The sequence below is a fragment of the Lepisma saccharinum genome, chromosome 10 (genome assembly GCF_977018435.1).
Source record: "Lepisma saccharinum chromosome 10, izLepSacc3.1, whole genome shotgun sequence".
NCBI lineage: Eukaryota > Metazoa > Arthropoda > Insecta > Zygentoma > Lepismatidae > Lepisma > Lepisma saccharinum.
The window spans coordinates 23523137-23545386 of NC_139238.1; the positions used below are offsets into that span (position 1 = coordinate 23523137).

Genomic DNA, 22250 nt, shown 5'->3' on the forward strand with positions numbered 1-22250 from the left:
CAGCCGCCGCCTAGAACATGACATATTTGCACCAACGCGGAGATAAGGAAAGATTATTTTCGCCGCTACCGGGCTCGAGTCGCAGCAGGCGTTCGAACCCATGTTCACGGATGACCAGGAGAACCACCTGGAGCATAACTCTGCAAGGATCCAGGACGCGTCGCCGACCGCGCCTTTCAAGACAATGGACAGAGGTCATTTCCATCCCCTGAGAAAGCGAAGCCAAGCCACTAGAGCGTCCTGTTCAACGGAAGAATTCGAATCTCTTATATATAGGCAGTACTATGATTCCAGACACAGTTTTGACCCGGATTTCACAGAGAGAGCATCTCCGCGCTACACTCTCGCGTGATCATTGCTTTGTGTCCGTGGACTTTGTTTCCTTACGTGCCGTGAGCGAATCGCAGATAGAGGGATACCAGTGTGCGCCTTATTTTGGTGAAGATTACGCGGTGATTTGTTTTTGCCAAGCGTGGACTACATAAGGATGGATGGCTAAAGAAGATAGAGAAGGGGGGGGCGTCGCTTCCCTGACGCCTGCAACGACGCCGAAGCCAGTCAGACGACGCCAAAACCAAACACTGCCCAAAGCCCGAAGGACGCTTTCAGATCGACGTCCCAACCAAAGCCCGAAGGACGCTTTCAGATCGACGTCCCAACCAAAGCCCGAAGGACGTTTCCAGATCGACGTTCCAACCGAAGCTAGTTACCAGAGAAAGAGAGGGAAGGATGATACCAGAACGACGCCCAAACGAAGCCCGGCACCAGAGAGAGATGATTGCAGATCGACGTCCAATTGATGCCCGACACTAGAGAAATTCCGAACCGGCGCGTGACCACGTACACCCGACGCTAGTGACAAGAGGAACGCCCGAGGTTCTGAGGAGGTGCAAGTACACCATATCGTCGCAATTATTCTTCGTCGCGATCGACCTTGGAGGACAATTTCGCCACAAAGGAACCGTGTGCAAGTCCCGCGTCCAGGAGAGATGAATGACCACGCCATGTAGCAGAGTCTGGTACAGTATACTTCAGAGGGTCTCATATACATGTAAACGTGCGTCGTCAGTATCAACACCGTACAGTTAACGCCGAAGTCTCACTTATTCGCAAAGTTACTCAGGAAAACCCAAACCTAACTTCCGCGTCTAAAAATTGTTTTGGTATTGTTATAAAAAAGGGTAATTTCATGTTCAGATGTTCTAATTTAATTGCCTGCATTCAGGGTTAGAAGCTCCATTTCATTTCTTTAATATTTAGTATAAATTGTCAAAGTGTGCTCCATTTCTAGTGTAACCGACCGCCCCCGTCGCGCCATTTAAATTGTCAATAGTTGACTGATGAGTCCTTTTTAATTGTGGAAAGCGTAGTTGTTTTTATTGCAAGGTCGTGTGCGTGAAATAGTATTATTTGTTGCATAGTGGTTTTTAAGGTAATGTTCGCTCGCGCCGACGATTGATTAGTGTATTCCGGCAGCTGGAGCCAATTAAGTTTTTGCATCACTATGTGATTGAGTAGTTGTTCTCATTGGACGAGAGAGGCTTATGTGTAACACCCCCGTCCGAGAAACTTTTATAATGTCGTGCTCACGACTGGATGCATACGTTCATTGGAACGAAAGATTTAACCACGCCGACCCAATTGTCTTAGTTAACCGCTTTCCGAGGGCTGGCACTTAAGTTAATTTAAAAGAGCACAGGAGCTGGCAGACAAATGCCCTAAATTCACGTAAAGGTTTAAAAATTAAAAGGAATGATATGTTAATGAGATCCATGATTTGTATCCATACTTCACATGTAAAAATACCTCATGTGTGTGAAAGAGAGAGAGAGTGAATGAGTGAGCGTTTGAGGAGGCTTTGTAAACAGTTGTTGATTGCAATATTTCTTTGTTGTTACAATATATATTCACTTTTTTACCGTTCGTCAGTGTTGTTATTTGACGTTTTTCAGGTACCAGATATTATGCTATTAGTGTTTTATGAATGTTCGAATCTACATATCAAAGGTAAACAAAACAGTGTAACATTTCAAGGTATTAATCTCCGCCTCGCAATAGTATGACAATAAACGACCGTCTCAGTACCGAACTTGATAACTGGACCGTGAGTCACGACCGGTCTCCCGTACACATAACGACGTTTGGCCCCGTGCCGGGGTATGATTGACACGTCATTTTGGGGGCCGTGAGTGCACTCGTTACATTTGGCACCGCGAACATGGGACGGCAACTTCGTCTTGTCTTTCCAGGAAAGCCAGGTTGCGAGAGCGGTAGAAATTTCATTGTTGTATACGTCACGCATAAAATTCTTGTGTTAGGTTCCTGGTTATTTGTGTGTTTTTCATTTTGTATTTCGAGGGTTATTTTCATGTATTTGTCGTAGGTTCACGTGTAAGGACACGTTTTTGGGCGTAATTGGTAACAATAGGGCAGATATTTTTTTCGGCGAAAGCAGCAAGGGCAGCTGCATAGGGCATTTTTTATGTACTTTTTGTGTACTATTTTTGGTAGTTGGCGTAATTTATGGCATCAGGCTGAGTTGCGGGATAAGGGATTCCCGACGGACCTCCTTTTTCTTTTTATGTATCGATTTGTAATTCACATTTTGCGTGAGCTCGCGTAAGTTTGCGTAACTGTTCCAAAGTGCGACAGAAGATTGAGCAGATATTTAGCGAAAAGGCCTTCATGAGATTAAGAAATCGTCGCATAGACTGTTTGAACAAGAGTGACGTCATGATGGTTTGCAAGGTTTGTGGACAGGAATTTCATGATTTCGAAGTCGACAGCGAGGGAGATTCCGGACCGGTTTGTCTCCAGTGCAAGAGCCCGCCAGGAATGGAAAGGGAGATACCAAGTGCCCAGGGGGGTACATCGTCACGTGCGGACAGCGACCACAGCAAGGAAGAAGATGACGTAGGAAGTGGCAGTGGTGCCAACCAATTCCAGCTGCTTCTCCAGATGCTCCAAGGAATGCAGACCGAGATGCAAGCCAACATGCAAGGAATGGAAACCAGGATGCAAGCCAACATGCAAGGAATGCAGACCGAGATGCAAGCCAACATGCAAGGAATGCAGACCGAGATGCAAGCCAACATGCAAGGAATGCAGACCGAGATGCAAGCCAACATGCAAGGAATGCAGACCGAGATGCAAGCCAACATCCAGGGATTGCAGGCTGAGGTGCAAGGGATGCAGACCGACGTGCGAGGGATGGAAGAACGCCTACAAGGGACGGTTCGCGCCTCCGGAGAAGAAGTGACGCAACGGCTCCTTCAGACGATCCAAGAATCCGAGGCTCGAATCGAATCCAGGATCGCCAGGACCGACGCTCGCATCGATGAACAGGAAGCCAAGGTGGCAACACTGGCGCAGAGCGTAAGTGAGCAGGAAGGTGCTTTGCAACACATCGGCCAACAATGTGCACAGCTGGAGTCAGCCTGTAATCGGAGCAACGATACCCTCGAGCGACAAGTGCGGCGAGCAGCGAGCATAGCGGAAGGGAATTCCGACAAGATAAAGGAAATCGAGGATAAACTGCAACAATTGAACGTAGCTGACGTCCCGGGATCATCGCGAGAGCCGGCAGCCATGACGTCATCACAGCCAGCTGCGGTCCCCTCGTCTTCAAGGCGCGCGAGTGACGCAAGACCGACTACGCTTGTCAACGGGGGAAGCGAAGTGGAACCTGGACTACATTATCCATCGCCGCGACCGTTCGAAGCCCAAACTTCAAACCGGGAAGATATACGGACTGAACCAGCACCAACGAGAAGAGCTCTGTTCCCGCCTGAATATAAAAAACATTTCAAGAAGTTCTCCGGGGCCGACAGGATATTGCCGTCTGCCTTCATCGAGGAATTCGAAGCAACGGCCCGGGAGTTAGGACTTGCGGATGGGGAGCGATTACTCGTGCTGAAAGGCCTAATGCAAGATCGGGCAAAGAACTGGCTGGATCGGAATGAAAGACACTTTCATTCATACTCGGCGTTTAGGGAAGCGTTCCTGACACACTTTCAGCGCCCTATGCAAGTGGAAAGGATGCTCATCCAGCTGAGGAACGAGAGGTACGACAGGAACGGGGGACTTACTTTTTCGCAATATTTCTGGCGTAAGTTCAATGAGTTCCAAGCTCTCCAGCCACAGATGACCACGTCGGAGATAATTGCGGCCCTAATTTATCATTACCCGCAAGAGATAAGACGGCATCTCAACGGGGCGTGCGTTTTCGATGCAGAAGCCATGTCGCTCACGCTCGAGAACCTAAACCAGTGCGAAGAGGAACGCGAGAGGACGCGGAGTGACAGATGGAACAAAAGGAGACGACCGGAGGATGAAGGAAGCCGAGGAAATAAACATCCACGCGTTCACCTGGTCCAGCAAAGATACGGTGGGCAGCAACACGCTCCAGGAGCCGAAGTAAGCCGTTTTCTAGACAATCCGCCTTCACCGCGACGCAGACGCCAGTGCCGAGGAAGGAGACGTCGAGGTGGACCGAGCCGTAGGTCGCCGGGTCACCATGGCAACAGCAACGACAGCAACTTTTCCAACGGCCGAGTGAACAATGGTTATTATCAGCGTCACCCCGACAGTAGACCAGAGAGCCCGCGTTCTGACAATGGGCACACAAGGCGGAGCCCGCCGAGGGTTCAAAGGAGCCCGACGCGAAACGCGAACGGGCCGAATCCCAGCAACACATCTCCACAGCCGGGCCCGTCAGGTCGTCAGCGCTGAAGGGAGGAATGGGATGGCGAAACATGGTTAAGCGACATCGCGCCATTTTAGAAGTATAAAATAACATTGCGCCATACCCAGAGTGTATAAAATGTATATTTATAATGTAAATCGGAGGTATCATTTATATCATGTGTTTTGTGTTATCGAACTGGTTGACTTTTCTTGTACAGGGTGTTAAAAAAATTTGTAGTCAAAATTTCATGCCCCAGAGTAGTAAAAAAATTTTATTCGCCTACAGAATTTTTTGATCGGAAGGAGGGCGAGATGTCACGGTATCTAGTGACATGTGAAACGCAGTTCGATATAAATTATTTTTTGTTTATTGATTCATTTTATGCACAAACATGAAAGTGTGAGGTTTGATTTATTTTGTGAATAAAACTTGTATCCGAGCCAGACGTCGGGAGTTGGGGACGAGTTTTTCTTGAGTGACAGCCGCCGCCTAGAACATGACATATTTGCACCAACGCGGAGATAAGGAAAGATTATTTTCGCCGCTACCGGGCTCGAGTCGCAGCAGGCGTTCGAACCCATGTTCACGGATGACCAGGAGAACCACCTGGAGCATAACTCTGCAAGGATCCAGGACGCGTCGCCGACCGCGCCTTTCAAGACAATGGACAGAGGTCATTTCCATCCCCTGAGAAAGCGAAGCCAAGCCACTAGAGCGTCCTGTTCAACGGAAGAATTCGAATCTCTTATATATAGGCAGTACTATGATTCCAGACACAGTTTTGACCCGGATTTCACAGAGAGAGCATCTCCGCGCTACACTCTCGCGTGATCATTGCTTTGTGTCCGTGGACTTTGTTTCCTTACGTGCCGTGAGCGAATCGCAGATAGAGGGATACCAGTGTGCGCCTTATTTTGGTGAAGATTACGCGGTGATTTGTTTTTGCCAAGCGTGGACTACATAAGGATGGATGGCTAAAGAAGATAGAGAAGGGGGGGGCGTCGCTTCCCTGACGCCTGCAACGACGCCGAAGCCAGTCAGACGACGCCAAAACCAAACACTGCCCAAAGCCCGAAGGACGCTTTCAGATCGACGTCCCAACCAAAGCCCGAAGGACGCTTTCAGATCGACGTCCCAACCAAAGCCCGAAGGACGTTTCCAGATCGACGTTCCAACCGAAGCTAGTTACCAGAGAAAGAGAGGGAAGGATGATACCAGAACGACGCCCAAACGAAGCCCGGCACCAGAGAGAGATGATTGCAGATCGACGTCCAATTGATGCCCGACACTAGAGAAATTCCGAACCGGCGCGTGACCACGTACACCCGACGCTAGTGACAAGAGGAACGCCCGAGGTTCTGAGGAGGTGCAAGTACACCATATCGTCGCAATTATTCTTCGTCGCGATCGACCTTGGAGGACAATTTCGCCACAAAGGAACCGTGTGCAAGTCCCGCGTCCAGGAGAGATGAATGACCACGCCATGTAGCAGAGTCTGGTACAGTATACTTCAGAGGGTCTCATATACATGTAAACGTGCGTCGTCAGTATCAACACCGTACAGTTAACGCCGAAGTCTCACTTATTCGCAAAGTTACTCAGGAAAACCCAAACCTAACTTCCGCGTCTAAAAATTGTTTTGGTATTGTTATAAAAAAGGGTAATTTCATGTTCAGATGTTCTAATTTAATTGCCTGCATTCAGGGTTAGAAGCTCCATTTCATTTCTTTAATATTTAGTATAAATTGTCAAAGTGTGCTCCATTTCTAGTGTAACCGACCGCCCCCGTCGCGCCATTTAAATTGTCAATAGTTGACTGATGAGTCCTTTTTAATTGTGGAAAGCGTAGTTGTTTTTATTGCAAGGTCGTGTGCGTGAAATAGTATTATTTGTTGCATAGTGGTTTTTAAGGTAATGTTCGCTCGCGCCGACGATTGATTAGTGTATTCCGGCAGCTGGAGCCAATTAAGTTTTTGCATCACTATGTGATTGAGTAGTTGTTCTCATTGGACGAGAGAGGCTTATGTGTAACACCCCCGTCCGAGAAACTTTTATAATGTCGTGCTCACGACTGGATGCATACGTTCATTGGAACGAAAGATTTAACCACGCCGACCCAATTGTCTTAGTTAACCGCTTTCCGAGGGCTGGCACTTAAGTTAATTTAAAAGAGCACAGGAGCTGGCAGACAAATGCCCTAAATTCACGTAAAGGTTTAAAAATTAAAAGGAATGATATGTTAATGAGATCCATGATTTGTATCCATACTTCACATGTAAAAATACCTCATGTGTGTGAAAGAGAGAGAGAGTGAATGAGTGAGCGTTTGAGGAGGCTTTGTAAACAGTTGTTGATTGCAATATTTCTTTGTTGTTACAATATATATTCACTTTTTTACCGTTCGTCAGTGTTGTTATTTGACGTTTTTCAGGTACCAGATATTATGCTATTAGTGTTTTATGAATGTTCGAATCTACATATCAAAGGTAAACAAAACAGTGTAACATTTCAAGGTATTAATCTCCGCCTCGCAATAGTATGACAATAAACGACCGTCTCAGTACCGAACTTGATAACTGGACCGTGAGTCACGACCGGTCTCCCGTACACATAACGACGTTTGGCCCCGTGCCGGGGTATGATTGACACGTCATTTTGGGGGCCGTGAGTGCACTCGTTACAACGCAACCAAAGTAATTGGTTCAATCCAATCCTTGTCTTGCTGATTCGAAAAAAAATGACTGAGTGGTTAACACAACGTTCTATGACCCAGGGGTCCCGTGTTCAAATCCCGGCCTGGGCATTGGGTGTTCTTTGTGAATGTCCCTTCATCAATACCATCTTATCATCCCTCATTCTCATCGTAGAGTTTAGACAAAAGTAGCCGAAATGTGACGCTAATATCAAAATTAACATTGTAGTACCCTTCAACTGTGGGTATGATTGCAGAAATTTATTGCAAGCTGGCAACACTGTCGGAAATAAAGCAATCTTTTTGGCCTTGGCGTTTGCCATTTGTTTTGCAGTGCCGTCCTGGCGGAAACGGCTCTCTTTTCAACCCGACGTCCTTTGCACAATATGGCGACAATGAAGTCGTTAGTGGAGGACCGAGGCCTTAAAACTGACGCAAAGGAGGTGTGATTACGTATCGTTTTGATAAATGGAGGTTCGGCCGCCTCTGTGTTCCTGCGCCCCCTCCCCCTTTCGCGTGCTACCAGTCGGCTCCCCTGCGGGCAGGAAGACCACCGCAGTGGCAGAACAATGGAGGAGCTTCTACATCTATTAGTTTCCAGTATTGTGCGGCGGGCACAGCCGTTCTGAAAAGAAGAAATACCAATTGAATATTTCCAGCAATCGGAGATTAGGCTCAACTACAGTAGCGCAAACTTTTGAGAAATATTTGGAATATTTGTTATTATGATTTTATGATTGATTGATTGATTTAGTTTATTTTACTTCGCGTTTTGTGCCTCTTGGCTAATTTGTGAAGATGGGGATGAGTGATGAAATGATGAAATTGATGAATGGACATTCACAAACAACCAAGCCCGACCGGGATTCGAACCCGGGACCCTTGGCGTCGCAGCGCGATGTGCTAACCACTCGGCCACAGGGTCGGGCTATAATTTTATGCAATAATATATGTTACACGTGAGGATTTCGCCAATATACCTTCTTTTATTACTTGGCTAGAACATGTAGACTTTTACATTTAAATATTTCGAAAATAACTGCCTTTTGATTGGCTAATTCGGGAAAATGATAACAAATATGCCGACGTTCATAACTTTTAGAGCCTATTTTGTACTTTTCAGTGCTTTTTGCCTATTTTGAGAGTTTGTAATGTTTATCCATTCTCATCCTGCTGATAAGTCCTTATCCTCTCTTACTTGCCTAATAACTAGAGCCCGGATTTCCATGCACAAACAAACAGCAAAATATGCATGCAAATATGCACGAAAAATATCAAAAATATGCACTAAGATATGCATGAACAATACACAATTATTTTTTTTCCCAAACATCTTACCTTAATGACCTCTGTTGCAATGAACTATGAACGTCTTCCTTAGGTTTTCTTCTGTAAACCCTCTGCGTTTATCAGTGAGAAACGTTTTGTAGATCGAGAAGTTCCTTTCTACATCAACAGAAGTCACTGGTGCGTGTGAGAAACACCCAACTTCCTCCTGTGTTATGTCCTCTTCCAAGTCCACATTTTCACCATTCAGTACATTTGGAATGTCACAGATTGTTCTGTACCCGGGATTTTTGTCTAATACTTGGCGAAGTTTTTCTGACTCTATTTTGGCAACACCGTGAGTTTTACTGGACAAAGTTTGCGATACTTCACCCAACAAGAACAGTGAATGCTGCAAAGGATTATTACGGGACTCTAACTGTGTAAGAATTGCAGGTATACTCGAGAAGTGGTTGTGTATGTACTTCATTTCGTTCTCAATGCCACATCTAGAGAAACATTTCTGTGACACACAAATAGCGGCTGCATCTTCTTGTTTCAGTGAGTCTATGACTGCCTTCACTTCATTGAAATTTTCTGCATAATACGACACAGCTTCTAGCCACGAGCTCCATCGTGTTAATACCGGTTGCGGAGGTAACGGAACATTTTTCGCCAGTTCGCGAAAGAGACGTAGTCGCGAAGGAGCTTTTACAAATACTTTCTTTACATTTGATACAAGTGCGTCTACTTCCGGGTATTGGTATCTGATTGATTATTTCTGCTACGCGATGAAGACCGTGTGCAAGACAAGTCTGATGGACTTACATAAGGATACAACACTTTCAAACCAGCTGCTGCTTTGACAATGTACGGGGCGTCAGTAACAAACAGTAACACATTGTCATTCTGGATGTGATCTGGCCACAACAAAGTTAACGAATCGTTAAAGAATTTGGCAATTGTGAAATGATTCACTTTCTCAAACACCTCGATATTCAGTAAGTAGGGGTTACCACTCGCCTTCATTGCACCAAAAACAGCATTGCAAACACAACGTCCTGCCGCGTCAGTACTCTCATCGATAGAAACCCATATTTTCTCGTGCTTCAACGCTTCCCAAATTTCTCCAATGACCACATTAAAACAAACCGGCACATAGTTTTTACGTAGCGTTGATTCATCTGGCACCTTCCTTCCCGTGTACTTTTCAAGGAAACCTCGTAGATGGGCATTGCTCAGTTTCCACAAAGGAATATTAGCACTCACAAACGCAGAACACATATCTACATAGATCTGTGTTCTGTGATCTGTGTGCACTTACTGTGCATTCAGATGTTGAATTAGTGGACGCGGTAGTAAGCAGTTGTTGTTTACTGCGCGCTCTTCTATGAAGGGCTTCCCTGTGTCTTGCTGTATTGACATGTTGAGTAACTTGAAATTTCTTCTCTGCTGAAACTCTTTTCTCGCACACCACACAGAACAAAACTGACCCATCTTCTGTAAATACACTACTTCCAAATTCTTGTACGTATTTACGCAACAATACCGCCTTACTTGATTTTTGAGGTCGCATGTTTAACAGAACACAAAATAACACTTACACGTTCTTGAACTCTTTGATACTGACAGCAGAAACCCTTTCCACATAGTTGCCAAGTCGCGAGAAAGGCTTCGCGCTAATTGACAGTTGTAAAAGAATCATAAGGGGCTAGATCGCTGTTGTCTAAAAAGCGCTACATAAAATGCTGAAAAAGGACTTTAAAAATTATAGTGTAAATATTGTATATTAAATTGGTATGTTCGCCATTCGGTTATCGCCGTGCAGTCGAAAGTGAATTAACCAACAATTGTGGGCGACAATATCAACGCTATTTTCTCTTGATAGACTATGAAATATGCTAGTACAGTAGAGCGTCGATTATCCGAAGTAATTGGGGGACATGGGTGTTCGGAAAACTGGTTTGTTCGGATAATCGAACTGTACATGTTTATTTGAGAAAAAGAAGTACTGTACAGTAAATTTATTCATAAAAACAGGCATCTCTTTAAGTATGTATTACAAAGTAACGTACAAAGGCAACTTTAGTAGGAATATATAGTATGTGGTACAGTTTATTAAACAAAAATATGTACATATTACATACGCATTTTGCATGAACAATACACACAGTACACAAAATTAACGTTTAAAAAAATCCTTTATTTTGGTCTGTCTAAGCAAGCCTACACGCTTACGTGTCACGGTATCTTGTGACATGTGAAACGCAGTTCGATATAAATTATTTTTTGTTTATTGATTCATTTTATGCGCAAACAAGAAAGTGTGAGGTTTGATTTTATTTTTGTGAATAAACTTGTATCCGAGCCAGACGTCGGGAGTTGAGAGATGGGGTTTTTCTTGAGTGACAGCCGCCGCCTAGAACATGACATATTTGCACCAACGCGGAGATAAGGAAAGATTATTTTCGCCGCTACCGGGCTCGAGTCGCAGCAGGCGTTCGAACCCGTGTTCACGGATGACCAGGAAAACCAGCTGGAGCTCAAGCCTGCAAGGATCCAGGACGCGTCGCCGACCGCGCCTTTCAAGACAATGGACAGAGGTCATTTCCATCCCCTGAGAAAGCGAAGCGAAGACACCTTAGCGTGGGTTTCAACGGACGAATTTGAATCTTTTATATATAGGCAGTACTATGATTCCAGACACAGTTTTTACCCGGATTTCATAGAGAGAGCATCCCCGCGCTACACTCTCGCGTGATCATTGCTTTGTGTCCGTGAACTTTGTTTCCTTACGTACTGTGAACAACTTGCAGATAGAGAGTTACCAGTGTGCGCCTTATTTTGGTGAAGATTACGCGGTGATTTGTTTTTGCCAAGCGTGGACTACATAAGGATGGAGGGCTAAAGAAGATAGAGAAGGGAGGCCGTCGCTTCCCTGACACCCGCAACGATGCATCGCCATCTTCCGACGAAGCCAGTCAGCCAACGCCAAAGACGACACCAAAGCCAACACTGCCCAAAGCCCGAAGGACGTTTTCAGAACGACGCCGATCGAAGCCCGTCACCGGAGAGAGAGATTGAAGGACGACTCCAGAACGACGCCGATCGAAGCCAGAGGGAGAGATTGAAGGACGACTCCAGAACGACGCTTCCAGAACGACGCCGAATCGAAGCCCGCCACCAGAGAGATTCCTGACCGGCGCGTGACCACGTACACCCGACGCTAGTGACGAGATGAACGCCCGAAGTTCTGAGGAGGTGCAAGTGCAACAGATCGTCGCAATTATTCTTCGTCGCGATCGACCTCGGAGGACAATTTCGCCACAAAGGAACCGTGTGCAAGTCCCGCGTCCAGGAGAGATGAAGGACCACGCCACGTAGCAGAGTCTGGTACAGTATACTTCAGAGGGTCTCATGTCCATGTAAACGTGCGTCGTCAGTATCAACACCGTACAGTTAACGCCGAAGTCTCACTTATTCGCAAAGTTACTCAGGAAACCCCGAACCTAACCCCCGCGTCTGATAATTTTTGGTATTGTTATAAAAAAGGGTAATTTCATGTTCAGATGTTCTAATTTAATTGTCTGCATTCAGGGTTAGAAGCTCCATTCCATTTCTTTAATATTTAGTATAAATTGTCAAAGTGTGCTCCATTTCTTGTGTAACCGACCGCCCCGTCGCGCCATTTAATTTGTCAATAGTTGACTGATGAGTCCTTTTTAATTGTGGAAAGCGTAGTTGTTTTATTGCAAGGTCGTGTGCGTGAAATAGTATTATTTGTTGCATAGTGGTTTTTAAGGTAATTTTTGCTCGCGCCGACGATTGATTAGTGTATTCCGGCAGCTGGAGCCAATTAAGTTTTTGCATCACTATGTAATTGTGTAGTTGTTCTCATTGGACGAGAGAGGCTTATGTGTAAAACCCCCGTCCGAGAAACTTGTATAATGTCGTGCTTACGACTCGATGCATACGTTCATTCGAACGAAAGATTTAACCACGCCGACCCAATTGTCTTAGTTAACCGCTTTCCGAGGGCTGGCACTTAAGTTAATTTAAAAGAGCACAGGAGCCGGCAGACAAATGCCCTAAATTCACATAAAGGTTTAGAAATTAAAAGGAATGATATGTTAATGAGATCCATGATTTGTATCCATACTTCACATGTAAAAATACCTCATGTGTGTGAAAGAGAGATAGAATGAATGAGAGAGCGTTTGAGGAGGCTTTGTAAACAGTTGTTGATTGCAATATTTTTTTGTTGTTGCAATATATATTCACTTTTTTACCGTTCGTCAGTGTTGTTATTTGACGTTTTTCAGGTACCAGATATTATGCTATTAGTGTTTTATGATTGTTCGAATCTACATATCATAGGTAAACAAAACAGTGTAACTTTTCAAGGTATTAATCTCCGCCTCGCAATAGGATGACAATAAACGACCGTCTCAGTACCGAACTTGAAAACCTGGACCGAGAGTCACGACCGGTCTCCCGTACACATAACGACGTTTGGCCCCGTGCCGGGGTATGATTGACACGTCATTTCGGGGACCACGAGTGCACTCGTTACATACGAGCAGCTAAGTCACGTACTTTTTTCATTACAGATATCTGAAAGTGAGCGAGTACACAGTTCGGTTAAGCGGTCGTTCGGTTGACCGACGTTCGGATAATCGACGCTCTACTGTATGTAGCAATAAAATTCGAAATATGCCTTATCCTGCAAAGTTTAAGATATATGCATGCACAACAAAATTCACTCAAAATATGCACTTATATGCGCTATCATATGCGTCCCAAAAGACTCTTCACAAGTTCGTCGGAAAGAAAGAAATATTTTCCATAAGTTTTTGCATGCTACATGAAACATGCATTTCGCATATAAATCCGGGCTCTACTAATAACGATGTGACCACGGATAGTGTAATTATATATAGGAAACTGAAAAGTATCATATTGTAGATTTAACACATTTTAAATATTTTTGATAGCACTCAGTAATTAAGTTGATAATTCTTTAAATGTGTAATGATGAAACATTTAGTTATCTTAAGCACGGGGACTTTAAATTAAAATATAACAAGATGCAAATTATTGGGGAGCTCGAGCCCCACAGGCCCATAAAAGTTGGTGCCACTGCTCAACTACACTCTGTCTCTGGAATCTGTTGAGCAAGGCTGCACATAACTGTAGAAAAGGGAAGAAAGCGAGTGTTCGGAGGAGAGAAGTGAGCGCTGCTACAACCGCGTTTTCCCCTCCGCACACTCACTTCCCCTCTCACGCGTTCATTGGTTGAGCTCTCTCGAATCTTACTTGCGCAGATGACTTGTTTTCGTTCACTTTCTCCAGAGAATCCTTGGACAGAGTGAATATCTTTCAAATAGCTCATCATTTGTCCCCGGGTATCACTTACCGCACACCGTATTGAGCATCTACGTCCATTCCGACACAAAGGTCGACATTTCAACTGAGCTATACCGCTGCTCTTCCATCATGTTTGTTTCATTCAAAAATATTTGTGCTTTTATCCCTCTGGGTGGATAGTCGACTGTATTTGTATTTAAAAAAAATCATTATGCGGATTAACTATCTGTTCCAAGCATATATTCAGCCAAATTTTTATTCAACAAGTTTTTAATTTCAGTCTAAGTGAAGAAATCAACTATTTGACTTTCCCCACACCCTCTTCGGGGTGAATCAGAGCAACGCATGGGCACACTGTGACAAATTTATTTCTGGTATTCACTCCCTAAAGATTTCCACACCATCGTACTTAATATAATAATAATAATAATAATGGGGTCGACTTCAGTCTGAACGGTTTTTAATCAGATCATCAAGTGGATACTCTGTTAAAAATTTGGTTTTGGTATCTAGTCCGATTCTCGAGTTTAAATTCCAGACTATGCTATGCAATAAGTGCAAAATTATCCCATCGCCTACCCCCTTCAGCAAAGTTATCCAACTCTGGTCACATCTAATCCTTCCCGTAAGGAAAACGGAACAACCGGGAACAACCTTAAATCTCAACCAATGACCAAATGGATAATAAACCTTTTCGAGCAAGGCCTCATCTCCAGGAAGCTATCAACTCGCGGCAAGCCACGGCACCTAGCGACCTGTTGAGTGAGATGAGTCAAGGCAAAATGGATAATAAACCTTTTCCTGCTCCCACAAAAATAGGCAAAAATTAGGCTGGAGAGTTCAATGAACTAATCGATCTCTAACTATGCAGTGGTTAATTTCGTTAAGATGATTCTCAACCAATGACCAAATCTAATTTTCTTCGGGTAAAATTAGCTATCTATCGTTAAACTTTCGTGATTATGAGAAAATATCAACAAATTACACTTTTATTTCTTCATAGACGAAGTACAATGTCAAGTCCAGTATCAGTTTTTGAAATTTAAAATAAATGTTAAAAAAGTTATTTTCCAAATTGACCATTATTTGAAACTTCCATTCTTTTCCTAGCTAGTGTAAAGCGTGACATCTGTTGTTTACTTCATGAACTAACAGCTGATCTGGGTAGCGTTGGATACGGACTTTCAGTGTTTGGTTTGTCACGCTGTAACTTTTGATTTGAGAAAACCAGACCGTATTTCATCCTCACTTCATCATCGAAGAATGTTCTCTTAGTGTTTAAATTTTATTTGAATCGAATATACATTACTTTTTTTAAAAAAATCCTATCCCGAATCTTCTCCTAAGTTCTTATAACATCAGCATTTTCATTTCGGTCAAGAGATTCTTTCAGCAGCGGTGGCGCCATCTAGGGGTGCTGTGGGGAATGCGATGTTGATAACATTCGTGTATGCTTTAACCATTACATCAAATACCAATCAACTTTTAGTAGGCTGCTTCTATGAAACTGAACACCTACTAGCGACTCCCTACATTTTTGCTTGCTTTCACCGCAACAATCCTACAAAAGAAGAAACAATTCTAAACAATAATAATGACGAAAAAAGACAAAAGCCGCTGATAATTGTAAAGACTGCCGCCAAGAAAGTTTTGGTTTGATTGATTGATTTGGTGTTTGAAGTCCACTTTATGCACAGTAATGCTAATTGGGACTGGACCTACAGTTTAAAGTGGGATCCGAACCACTATGTGCCTCCACCGGGTATCGAACCCGGGACCCCTTAATTACAAGGTAACGGCGCTACCACTGCGCCATCGGGGATCCCCCCCCCAAGAAAGTAAATGCGGCTTCTACTTCAGATAAGAATCAATGGTTTGCCTGTTGTGTCTCACTTCAATACCAAACATTCTACACTCAATGTACCGACATGGTTTTTAATAAGTTACAAAGTAATATGACAATGAAAGAGTTACGAGTAATAGTGTTTTTGATTGAAAATAGGTTATGAAAAAGGGGTGCGGATCAAAATTAACTGGTGAGCAATCGAACCCCCTGGCGTCGCCCCTGTCTTTCAGAATCAGGTTTGGTTGATACAGTGGGGGTTATGTAGATTATGTTTCGAATTTTACAGTTATGGTATATTCTGTTCACCTCTGTTGTTTCATGTTGTTTCATATGTAGACAAATGCAGATTATATTTCGAATCTTGCGTCCTCCGTTGTTTCATGTGTAGAGAAATGCAGATTATATTTTCAATCGTGTGCTCTCCGTTGTTTCATTTGTAGAAAAATGTAGATTATATTTCCAATGTTGTGCCCTCCGTTGTTTCATGTGTAGAGAAATGCAGATTATATTTTCAATCTTGTACTCTCCGTTGTTTCATGTGTAGACAAATGTAGATTTTATTTCCAATGTTGTGCCCTCCGTTGTTTCATATGTAGACAAATGCAGATTATATTTCGAATCTTGCGTCCTCCGTTGTTTCATGTGTAGAGAAATGCAGATTATATTTTCAATCGTGTGCTCTCCGTTGTTTCATTTGTAGAAAAATGTAGATTATATTTCCAATGTTGTGCCCTCCGTTGTTTCATGTGTAGAGAAATGCAGATTATATTTTCAATCTTGTACTCTCCGTTGTTTCATGTGTAGACAAATGTAGATTTTATTTCCAATGTTGTGCCCTCCGTTGTTTCATATGTAGACAAATGTAGATTTTATTTCCAATGCTGTGCCCTCCGTTGTTACATATGTAGACAAATGCAGATTTCATTTACAATCTTGTGTCCTCCGTTGTTTACATGCAGACAAATGCAGATTATATTTTCAATCTTGTACTCTCCGTTGTTTCATGTGTAGACAAATGTAGATTTTATTTACAATCTTGTGCCCTAAGTTGTTTCATATGTAGACAAATCCAGATTATATTTCCAATGTTGTGCCCTCCGTTGTTTCATATGTAGACAAATCCAGATTATATTTCCAATGTTGTGCCCTCCGTTGTTTCATATGTAGACAAATGTAGATTTTATTTACAATCTTGTGCCCTCCGTTGTTTTATATGCAGACAAATGCAGATTATATTTTCAATCTTGTGCTCTCCGTTGTTTCAAATGTAGACAAATGTAGATTTTATTTCCAATGTTGTGCCCTCCGTTGTTTCATGTGTAGACAAATGTAGATTATATTTCTAAACTTACAGTTTTTGTATACTCTATGCCCCTCCAGAGAAAAATCCTTATTCACCAATGTATCTGCTGCTACCCCCATCCCTTGGCATAGAACCCCCACATTTCCTTCCCTTCCGTAAGGAGCGGAAGATACATCCTAAAATAGACAAACCCTCAGTCAACGAGGTGAAGTAGACTCCATACATTTTCGCCAAGCAGTTTATGATGAGCGCACTTCAAAAAATAAACTCGAGGAAAGTTACTGTGTTTGGAGATTGAAGATGATCTTTTTGTGTCTTTTCAGACCGCCGTCCTCTCGAGTGCGGGGGGAGAGAAGAAGAACGGAAAGGGGAGAACAGGTTGGCCGCAACATGTTTGGGCGTTGGAGCTGAAGCCCTGAGATCTTCGCTACATCCTCTGGATCCCGACGGGGAAAGGATAAACCAACCGTCAGCGCTTGCATTCTGTTGACAAATCGACAGGCGATGAGAGATGCGTTGTGTGTGCATGTGTGTGTCTTCGTGTGCGCCTGGGAAGACCCTCGAGTTACCAATTGACAGACGACGCTTCTTGAAGTGAAAAAAACAAGGCTTTAAAGAAACCCGGTGTACTTCTTTCTTGTAATTTGTCGCTGAACAAATTTTGGGAAGATGTTTGTTTACCGAAGTAGTGGTGGAAGGAAAAAATAATGTGATATTTCTATGATCTTTTTTTTTGTTTTATAATGAATCCAAGTCTTCTCTTTTCTCTGCGCCGGATGAGAAATACTACACACTGTCCGGGGAATCTTTTGAGCAAGCGAACGAAGGATATCACTTATTGCACAATTCTCAAACACTTTTTCTTTTGTCAAGCCCCGCCCTTCATTTTCTGACGTAAGCGCGGATTGCTTTCATTGTTAGGTTAGGTTGTTAGGTTTAGGTCTCCTAGCATAATTAGTGTGCTTCTAATGAATATATTTAATTATAATTGGCCAAGCCCCGAAAGATTGCAGTGTATTTTTTTTATCCTAAAGAGCCCTAAACCGAACTTGCCTAACCTAACAACGAAAGCAATCAACTCTTACGTCAGAAGACGAAGGGCGGGGCTTGAAAAAAAAAAGTGTTTCAGAAGCGTGCGATAAGTGACACCAGTGAAGAAAATATGTCTCTCCGCAAGTAGTGACTCTGGAGGGCTCGACTAATGGACGCGTGACAGGGAGAAGTGAGTGCGTGGAGGGGAAAACGCAGCTGCAGCTACAGCGCGCACTGCTTTGCTGCACACACTCGCTTTCTCCCCTTCTCTACCGTTATGCGCGGCCTTTCTCCACGGATTCCCGAGACAGAGTGTAGAGAAATTTCAAATAATGGACAGAGAAAATTTCTCACTAATCGTAGAAGATATGGTACAGTCATGTTCTGAAGAAACGTGTTATCAAACTACGTACACTTAGCACATTAAACATACATAGTAACTCACATTTTAAACTTGTTTAGTATGTGTTTAAGTTTCAGTGCAAAACAGTGTAATATTTTAGAATCCTGATAATACCATAAATAAAAATGGAGAAATTTATTTATAAAAAATAGAAAGATAAGTAGTAAAAATCTACTACGATTGTGTATCGCAGAGATCAATTTATAATGTACAGTGTATAGTGTTATATTAATAAGATCGATCTCCTAAGTTTCTTATTTTTATTCAATATTCCAAACCCTTCCTTATTGACAATCAATGTGTTCCTGTTTTGTTAAACGTAAATTTGAATCACAAACATTATGTTTTGTAATGATATAGTTACACTTTTTATGAAAAACGTGAAATAACCTCACCGTTCACGCATAACACATAACTATGACTGTTACGAAAATAACAACGTATGTTGCCAATATTTACGGAAGTATTCACCTGGTGGTAAACATTTGAACCTTTCTTTTTCAGCATTCGCTTCCCTGTGGTCTCCATACCCTCTATATCAAGTTTCACAGCAATCAGATGCATAAAACGGGCTTCAGAGGGCTCTGAATAGGGCAACTTAATTTTGGCCACTCAGTATTTAGTTGTTTTTTTCTTTTTTGGAATAAAAAATCGATTCTTATGAAATAATATTAATTTCCGTTATCAATTTTTACTTGTGTAATAGCCTATCTGTGAAATTACAATACGAATGAAAAATGATATGTACAAATGTTGCTTATTTCAGTAAGAGGAATGGAAATATTAAAAAAAAAAAAAATAGGTTTCCATTTAAATTGAGTGATTTTCTAATGACCTTCAAAATGGCCGGCCACTAAATCATACATAACGGAATTCTCTCCCCCCCTTTAAAGTCAATTAACTTTTATTTGAATAATTTCTTTCGAAAACGCGCCGTTTGTAAGATATTTCGAGTTACCAACTTAAATGGTTCACCCTGTATATTTATTTATTTATTTATTTATTTGCTCACATAATGGCTAAATATTCCAATACTTAGCCGGATGGTTTGCTGAGTGCGTTGTTAAGTGTTGGGCGTTGATTGTGTGTCCTTGCAAAAGCGAAGTAAAATAAAGCAAATCTTTCAAATCGATCAATCTTTGTGACAATATTTATAATATTCTCCAAAACTGAATAGGGTCATTCCATGTGAAATCACTCGGAGCAGGTTGCTTCATAATCATAATGGACTTACTATGCCATTCGCGTGATGTAATTAATACATACAATAACTTTAATTGCTTTAGTTCATTAAAAGTAAATATTTATTTGTAACTAATAATGTAAATTTACCTTTTGTCAAAATTCCCCTGTTCTAATTTTGTTATCAATGATATTTTTTCATTTTTCTTTTTTACTGAAGATGCCCTCCTCCACCCGCATACATTCAGTGGTATGAACTTATTGCCCTAGCTTCTAATATGATATGCTAGGACGTCAGTTTGCATTTTGTTTATTTTGTTATCTCTTGCTTTTTTGTTTTATTTCTTTAGTGTACAAATTTAAAATAATAATAATAATAATAATAATAAAGAATTAAACATAAAATTACATACATGAAATAGAAGAAAATAAACAAAAGAATATAGAGTAGAGTCCTCAAAATCGGATCGCCCTAAGGTTTACTGTCTCCAGCGTTGAACATATGGCGGGCGTGGTGATGTATTTACTATTCTCGCTGAGTGACCCCATGCCTCATGCAGACAGTAGTGGACGGGTACAGTGTTCACTCTGTATTCGTTGTGACAAAGCGATTCGAAACATACCGTTGACGTGAGCCATTGTGTGCGTTGACTGCTGTGAAATACAGTATTTCTTCAGTTCTTGGTTAAGCTCATAAGGTAAGCATTGTTGTAATAGGTGTTGATGTTTGTGTGTTATAAATAGGAGGAATACTACACAAATACGATGCCATTGACTTTTTCATGGTCATTGTTGCTGTTGCTCGTGTAGGCGGTACTTTGCAGTTCGTTTACTAATCCTTTAAATCGGACCATAAAAAGTAGTGCAAATCGGATCACCACAAAATAGCACAATATGTAAACCGAATGTATGATTAGTTGTTAGAAAACAGGAAAACACGGATATATAACACGAACCCCCCCCCCCAACACACACACACACACACACACATATATATATATAGCTACACATACTACCCTCACCAAAAAAGCACCAACACCAGCACGAAAGAGAAAACAACAAGAGAAGAAAGACGCCCATGTCACATCGCCCAATAATGTGAGAGAATTACGAGACCTTGCAGCAGCATCTAAAAGTCTAGAAGTTCTGCTAAAATCTAAGCGGCGACAGAACATCACATTATAGAAAAAGAGAGACAGCATTTCTTCAACTGATAGCTCCACCAGTTCTGACGACGAATCGTTAGAGGAAAGTCAAGGTAACGACAAGTGTGGATTTTGTGAGCGGTTATACTCAGATTTAAATTATAGTTTTATCGGCGATTGAATTTCTTGCATGCGGTGCTCAGCATGGTACACTTTGTTCACAAAAAGTGGCACACTCGTTTGAGTTGGTCCAGCTTCGTGGCCGGAAGTACAGCCGAAGTAAGTGTTCGGAAAGCAGCAGTGTTGCTTACTATCAATCAATTTAACCATATGCAGGGAATTTTGTCTCTCTCAGACTCAAAGAAAAGGGCTAACGGAAAGATTGCAGCGTAAATATTAATTAACTGGATAGTAGTGGGAAAGTATATAGGATAAGGACAGAATTTTTCAGAAAGGAAGAGCCCCTCTCATGCAGATTTGGCTATACTTAAAACTTGCTCAACATGCCCATATGAGTTTTTTGCTCTAGTGTGGAACTCTGCCTAACCCAAGGATTTTGGAAAAATTCCCGAAGGGGATTTTTCAGAAAAGAAGAGCTCTTCTCATGCAGATTTGCTACACTTAAAACTTGCTCAACATGTTCATATGAGTTTTTTGCTCTAGTGTAGCACCCTGCCTAACCCAAGGATTTTGTAAAAATGCCCTCGGGCATTTTTCAGAAAAGAAGAGCTCCCCTCAGATTGATTTGCCCACACTTACAAAAGTTGCATCAGCCAGATTTTTGTCCATAAACTTGTCAAAAATTGATGTTTTTTTGGCTACACCTGAAATTAAGCAAAACACCCACACACACACATATATACCCACACATACCCCCCCCTCACACACACATACATACACACACATATACACCCATACACACACACATGTAATGCAAGAGCTCTTGCATCATGCTGTGCAACAAATTATTATTCAGCAACAAATTATGATGCAAGAGCTATTGCATCATGCTGTGCAACAAATTATTATCCAATGCAACAAATTATTAGCCATGTATTGTTTTTTAATTGCTTAATTATGATATAATATGATGATGTGTTATATTTTGATTGGTTTATTTGTTTCAGAAGTTTTAATTTGTGCTTAGGGTATATAAAGAGATTTTGCATTGCATCAGCCAGTATTGTGAGAGTGGCTGAGGGGAGCAGATGTGTTGTTACAGTCCTTCTCATACTTACAGGCCTGTTTGTTTTAATTTATATTTCTGGTATATTGAACAATATTTTGCCTGACATCCAGCTTGTTTATTGTAATCCACTCATATTTA

The 22250-nt window shown here is 42.2% G+C and overlaps 1 protein-coding gene across 1 annotated transcript in view; it reads left to right on the forward strand.

The window, feature by feature from the left end:
- The window catches only part of LOC145994247 (heart- and neural crest derivatives-expressed protein 2-like), a 63029-nt gene extending 44228 nt beyond the window's left edge, over positions 1 to 18801 (forward strand). Inside the window, exon 2 of the mRNA XM_083130349.1 lies at positions 17485 to 18801. Within this exon, the coding sequence (XP_082986475.1) occupies positions 17485 to 17580 (96 nt within the window). The 3' untranslated portion in view covers positions 17581 to 18801. The remainder of the gene's footprint in view (positions 1 to 17484) is intronic.
- The last annotated feature ends 3449 nt before the right edge of the window (positions 18802 to 22250 follow it).